Source organism: Sprattus sprattus, assembly GCF_963457725.1.
Source record: "Sprattus sprattus genome assembly, chromosome: 17".
Classification (NCBI taxonomy): Eukaryota; Metazoa; Chordata; class Actinopteri; order Clupeiformes; family Clupeidae; genus Sprattus; species Sprattus sprattus.
This window is the reverse complement of record NC_137915.1, coordinates 1,063,539-1,070,296: the sequence shown is the minus strand read 5'-3', so window position 1 is coordinate 1,070,296 and position 6,758 is coordinate 1,063,539. Positions and strand designations below refer to the sequence as shown.

General features: G+C 49.5%; 1 protein-coding gene across 1 annotated transcript in view; it reads left to right on the top strand.

Moving 5' to 3' along the window:
- Positions 1–383: 383 nt before the first annotated feature.
- Positions 384–6,758, top strand: part of jam3a (junctional adhesion molecule 3a) — a 19,958-nt gene continuing 13,583 nt past the window's right edge. The window contains exon 1 of the mRNA XM_080855726.1: positions 384–443. Coding sequence (XP_080711852.1) covers positions 395–443 — 49 coding nt within the window. The 5' untranslated portion in view covers positions 384–394. The remainder of the gene's footprint in view (positions 444–6,758) is intronic.

Sequence of the window (6,758 nt, the reverse complement as noted above, 5' to 3'; positions counted from 1 at the left end):
GAATAGATAATCCCCTTAACTGCCATTGTTTAAAAACATCCGTTTCTCTCACATTGGCTGTACATGTGCACTATGGACGTTTATTCCCTCATATTCACAACAGTAGCGTACTATACCAAGGAGATCGATGTGCATTTATCTATGAATGATATTAACATCAAATAATATTGTCAAGCACAATTGCAGACCTACACTTACATGCCAGTGAATAGGAAACAATTAATAACGTGGGTTCAAACGTCTTTCCTGTAGCATTGCATTGCAAAACATTTCCGGTTTAGATGGCACCTTTTTTTCCGCTAAATTGTCCTTGTAGCTATGGAAACCTGTCAGCGGGCAGCATCCAGCGGCTCTTCTATGTGCTGGACCACTTCACACAACCAGCAGCTCCAAGATGGCGTTAACACGGCACAGTGTATTTCTGCTCCTCTGCTTCGCTCTGGGTAAGTCCCGCTGTCTGATATCACTTTGCTGTCTAATGTGTGAGTCAGGTGAATGCAGATGAAAGTGGAAATAATGCTGATTTAAAGATAAAAATCCGTTTCTTCCGTCCAATATTTGCTGCCTTGTTATTGTTGCAAACATTAGCGAGCTAGCTTGGTTTTAGCCACGTTCTACTGCCCCGTGGAATTGGAGTTGGCAGTGCATACGGTTTTGGAGGTAATTAGTTAGATTGACACTTGGCTAGATACGGTGGAAATACTAGCTAATTGGCGATGTTGAAGAGACCATATTTATTAGAATCGAGTTGCGAATATTAAAAGACGTGGTAATATTGGTAGCCTCTTATAGCGGTACAATATTGTAAGATCACATGTTATGTTACATGTATTTTTTTTGGTACTTATTATAGATGCTTCGATTGCAAATTGTTCGTGATAGTGGACATTTGAGTCGCTGGCGTAACTATACAAGTACAGGTCACGAGTGTACTATGCTGATGCTTTAGGATGTTTGGTAGCCTATATCCGATGATTTAAAAGTTCAAAAGCGCTAGTGTTATCCCTTTGGTGTCATGGGAAGGGGAGATTATACATTTTGCTATTGTGCAGATTATATGCAGACTACATGTATGCTTTTTTGGGTCACCGTATGACTTGTGTCCCTTGAGCCACGGATCCGTGGCTCAATGCCTGCTATGTACAGCAGATTGGTTTACACTGACCGAGCAATCTGTGCGGACGCTCACCTTGCAACATCGACTGCTGTACACGTGAAGTTCCTCTGCGTTTCAGTAGCACACCACAACACACCAGGGCACACCACACACACACACACACACACACACACACACACACACACACACACACACACCACACCAGGGCACGCCACTGTCATCAATAAGGATGACAGACAGACAGGATCTTTCCCTAACTTAATGTCACTTCAACTGATTCAGTCAGAAAGACAGACCAGGCGATATAAACCTACAAAACATGTCCGTGAAGACAAGCCCATGTAAGAGAAGACATTTATAAAGGCTAGAGATTCCACTGCAATGCAATGCAGTGGCTATATTTGAACTTGTGTAAGAGTTTAGCAGAGCCTTAGCTAGCGAGTGTGACTGTCTGTGTGTGTGTGTGTGTCTGTGTGTGTGTGTGTGTGTGTGTGTGTGTGTGTGTGTGTGTGTGTGTGTGTGTGTACGTGTCTGAGGGTAGATGACATGTCCCCCTCTTTAAGGCAGCGCTGGAATGCTTGGGAAAGGCTTTTTTTAGACGCAGTAAATCACAAGAGCTCAGGGGATGGACGCGGCCTCTTACGCTGTTTCCATTCTCTGCTCAGCCCTGTTGGGACTACCGCTAATTATGCACACGAATGACACGCAGAAACACACAGAAACTTATTTCAGAATTTAAGCTTCATATGTGAGTCATGTTACTGTCATGGGATTGGTAGCCATTTATGGTAAAGGTCTTTCTCAATAGGGGCATTATGAACCCTTGTGTGTGTGTGGGTGGGTGAGTGTGTGTGTGTGTGTGAGACTCTTAGCAATGGTTGATACCAATGTGACAGTGTGCCCCTTCAGCAGGGGCTTGTGTTGTGTGTGTGTGTGTGTGTGTGTGTGTGTGTGTGTGTGTGTGTGTGTGTGTGTGTGTGTGTGTGTGTGTGTGTGTGTGTGTGTGTGTGTGTGTGTGTGTGTGTGTGTGTGTGTGTGTGTGTGTGTGTGTGTGTGTGTGTGTGTGTGTGTGTGTGTGTGTGTGTGTGTGTGTGTGTGTGCTTCAGCAGGGGCTTGTGTTGTGTGTGTGTGTGTGTGTGTGTGTGTGTGTGTGTGTGTGTGTGTTGTGTGTTGTGTGTTGTGTGTGTGTGTGTGTGTGTGTGTGTGTGTGTGTGTGTGTGTGTGTGTGTGTGTGTGTGTGTGTGTGTGCTTCAGCAGGGGCTTGTGTTGTGTGTGTGTGTGTGTGTGTGTGTGTGTGTGTGTGTGTGTGTGTGTGTGTGTGTGTGTGTGTGTGTGTTGTGTGTGTGTGTGTGTGTGTGTGTGTGTGTGTGTGTGTGTGTGTGTGTGCTTCAGCAGGGGCTTGTGTTATGTAGTGCTGTGAATACTGAAATGCGTTCAGCTCGGGCCAAGTCCAACTGCTGCCAAGGGGAGTTGAAAGGCAGAGAAGTCTGTCAGGGCACTTCAGACGCAAGGAGAGGAGGAGGAGAGGAGAGGAGAGGAGGAGAGGAGAGAGGAGGGGAGAGGAGAGGAGAGAGGAGAGGAGAGAGGAGAGGAGAGGAGAGGAGAGGAGAGGAGAGGAGAGGAGAGGAGAGGAGGAGAGAAATAGAAACAGCCTAGAGAGCACAGAAGGACTGACTCACTTTCTTTCTTTCTGTCTTTCTTTCATTCTTTTCTTTCTTTCTATCTTTCTCTCTCTCTCTCTGTCCCCCTCTTTCTCCCTTTTTAAACTGTCCCACAAGGCCGCCTGTGTGTGTGACTGGGAGGAGCGTCAGGCCTGTGTCCCTGTGCTGTGAGGTGTCACTGGGGCTGGAGCAAAGCTGTCTCGCTTGGATGGATGGGTGGATGGGTGGGTGGATGGATGAAAGGATGGATGGATGGATGGAGGGATGGATGGATGGATGGATGGATGGATGGATGGATGGATGGATGGATGAAAAAATGGATGGATGGATGGATTGATGAAAGGATGGATGGATGGATGGATGGATGGATGGATGGAGGTTAGGGCGGGGGTTAGGGTGAGGGTTAGGGTGGGGGTTAGGGTGGGGGTCAGGGTATGGGTTAGGGTGGGGGTTAGGGTGGGGGTTAGGGTGGGGGTTAGGGTGGGGGTCAGGGTGGGGGGTTAGGGTGGGGGTTAGGGTGGGGGTCAGGGTATGGGTTAGGGTGGGGGTTAGGGTGGGGGTTAGGGTGGGGGTCAGGGTGGGGGGGTTAGGGTGGGGGTCAGGGTGGGGGGGGTTAGGGTGAGGCAGGGGGCGTAGGCCAGGCTGTGTTGCATGCAGCTGGTTGGGTGGATTGAGAGTCTGTTTTTATTGCGCTGGAATGTGTGTGTGTCGTCTGGCATTGTCTCTTAATTAGGTTTCCCATTGAGCTGCCAGACTGACAACGGCTCACTCATTAGAGGCAGCGACCCCCCCCCCCCCAATCCTATATGAGCCTAGGTCATAATTGCCCCGCTCTCATGTAAGTCTAGGTCATATAGCCCCCCCCCCCTCCCCCCATATAAGTCTAGGTCATATAGACCCCCCCCCCCCTCCATATCAGTCTAAGTCATATAGCCCCCCCCTCCCCCCCCCCCCCATATGAGTCTAGGTCATAGAGGTTCCTGGGGGTCTACATTATTTCAGCATGATGATCCTGAACAGAACAGCCCTCTATACATCATGGCTTTCATTAAGCTCTAGTCTCTCTCACAGTGTTTAGCATGCTTCGCATGTTTAGCGCTTTTCTCTAACAGCAGAGAAAGCCTCCCCAGACCAGAGCGGATGTTGGTGTGTGTGTGTGCACGTGTGTGTGTGTGTGTGTGTGTGTGGATGTTGGGGTGTCCATCTATGTTGGACAGGAACGGATGTTGGTGTGTGTACCACACGTGTTCATCTATGTTGGACAGGAGCAATGTTGGTGTGTTCATCTCTGGATGTTGGTGTCTCCATCTCTAGTGGACAGCAGCGGATGTTGGTGTGTGTACCACACGTGTTCATCTATGTTGGACAGGAACGGATGTTGGTGTGTGTACCACACGTGTTCATCTATGTTGGACAGGAACGGATGTTGGTGTGTGTACCACACGTGTTCATCTATGTTGGACAGGAACGGATGTTGGTGTGTGTACCACACGTGTTCATCTATGTTGGACAGGAACGGATGTTGGTGTCTCCATCTCTAGTGGACAGCAGCGGATGTTGGTGTGTGTTTGTCCATCTCTAGTGGACAGCAGCGGATGTTGGTGTGTGTGTGTGTCCATCTCTGGAGCGGATGTGTGTATGTCTATCTCTGTTGGACAGGTGCGGATCTTGGTGTGTGTGTGTGTGTGTCTGTGTGTGTGTGTGTGTCTGTGTGTGTGTGTGTGTGTGTGTGTGTGTGTCTGTGTGTGTGTCTGTGTGTGTGTGTGTGTGTGTTGGTGTCATCTCTGGTGGACAGGAGCTGATGTTGGTGTGTGTGTGTGTGTGTGTGTGTGTGTGTGTGAGTGTTCGTGTTCATCTCTGGTGGAGCGGATGTTGGTGTGTGTGTGTGTGTGTGTGTGTGTGTGTGTGATCGTGTTCATCTCTGGAGCGGATGTTGGTGTGTGTGTGTCCATCTGTGCCGGGAAAGGGCTGGCCAGACTGCAGGCCATTGATCCAGGAGGCGACGCGACCGCCGGCCAGTCATCACATTTCCTCTGAGCTGGCCTCCATCTTCACTGGGACCTAATTCACTCACGTGAAGTAGGGCCTGACATGTTCTTCCTAGAAGCGAGCGCCTGTGTGCTGCCTCTGCGTGGGGGGGGGGGGGGGTTATTGGCAGGGGAGGCGATGCGTGTGGATGGATGGTCCAGGTGGGGGAGGGTAGGACGGAGGCGGGAGTTAGGCGTAAGCTGAGACCCCCTGAGTCAGCCTGGATGGCCGGCTACAGCTGTGACAACACCCCGCCACGGTCCGCTGAACTTGTGTGCTCAAGGTCCCCCGCACTCTCCACCCGGCATGTCCTGCTGTGTGTGTGTGTGTGTGTGTGTGTGTGTGTGTGTGTGTGTGTGTGTGTGTGTGTGTGTGTGTGTGTGTGTGTGTGTGTGTGTGTGTGTGTGTGTGTGTGTGTGTGTGTGTGTGTGTGTGTGTGTCTGTGTGGTGTGTGTGTGTGTGTGTGTGTGTGTGTGTGTGTGTGTGTGTGTGTGTGTGTCTGTGTGTGTGTGTGTGTGTGTGTGTGTGTGGACATGCGTAAATGATGCACATTATTAGCAGTGCAGGGACACACAGGGACAGGACAGGGTCCACCACTGCACTGTGATCTCAGGGGTCGAGTGCTAATGAAACGTACTCTAATCTAATCACAGGACCAGTTGTTTTGTTTGTGTGTGTGTGTGTGTGTGTGTGTGTGTGTGTGTGTGTGTGTGTGTGGGGGGGGGTGTGTGTGTGGGGGTGTGTGTGTGTGTGTGTGTGTGTGTGTGTGTGTGTGTGTGTGTGTGTGTGTGTGTGTGTGTGTGTGTGTGTGTGTGTGTGTGTGTGGGTGTGTGTGTGTGTGTGTGTGTGTGTGTGTGTGTGTGTGTGTGTGTGTGTGTGTGTGTGTGTGTGTGTGTGTGTGTGTGTGTGTGTGTGTGTGGGGGTGTGTGTGTGTGTGTGTGTGTGTGGGGGGGTGTGTGTGTGGGGGTGTGTGTGTGTGTGTGTGATAGCAGCACTGATTGTTGTGAAATGAGAAAATGATGAACTGGTTTTGTTTTCAGTGCTTAGAATCACAGAGGGAGAATCTTCCGGTCACAGAACATAATTGAAACGAGTGTTTGATCTTCCATTAAATGCTCAGACCGTCTTTACGGGTGTTTAGGTTTATGCTCTTTTTAAAACAATGAAACAGAACCGGCAGAGGCATCAGTTTGGCATTGTTTGTTGGTGCAAGGATCAACTCTTATTGGCCCTTCCGTCTCATTGGTCCAGAGTCCTTCCGTCTCATTGGTCCAGAGTCCTTCCGTCTCATTGGTCCAGAGTCCTTCAGTCTCATTGGTCCAGAGTCCTTCAGTCTCATTGGTCGACAGTCCTTCTGTCTCATTGGTCCAGAGTCCTTCAGTCTCATTGGTACAGAGTCCTTCAGTCTCATTGGTACAGAGTCCTTCAGTCTCATTGGTCCAGAGTCCTTCAGTCTCATTGGTCCAGAGTCCTTCAGTCTCATTGGTCCAGAGTCCTTCAGTCTCATTGGTCCTCACTCCTTCAGTCTCATTGGTCCTCACTCCTTCAGTCTCATTGGTCCAGAGTCCTTCAGTCTTCATAGCATCTTAACCTTGACCTAGCCCTGACTGCCAACTTCACATGATGAGAGAGGTAGAAGAAGAAGAGATGGAGAGAGATGGAGAGAGAGGAGGTGAGGTAGAGAGAGAGAGAATAAAGGGGAAGAGATGGAGAGAGAGTAGATGGAGAAAAAGAGATGGAGAGAGGGGGGGATGTATAGAGTAGATGAGGAAGAGAGAAGAGAGAGAGAGAAATAATGGGAAGAGAGGGGGATAGAGTAGTCAAGTCATATTTATTCATATTGCACATTTAAAAACAGCTCACGCTGACCAGAGTGCTTAGCAGATGGAGAGAGAGAGAGAAAGAAAAAATAATGAAGGGAACGGGGAAAAGTCAGAGGGGGGGGGGGGGGG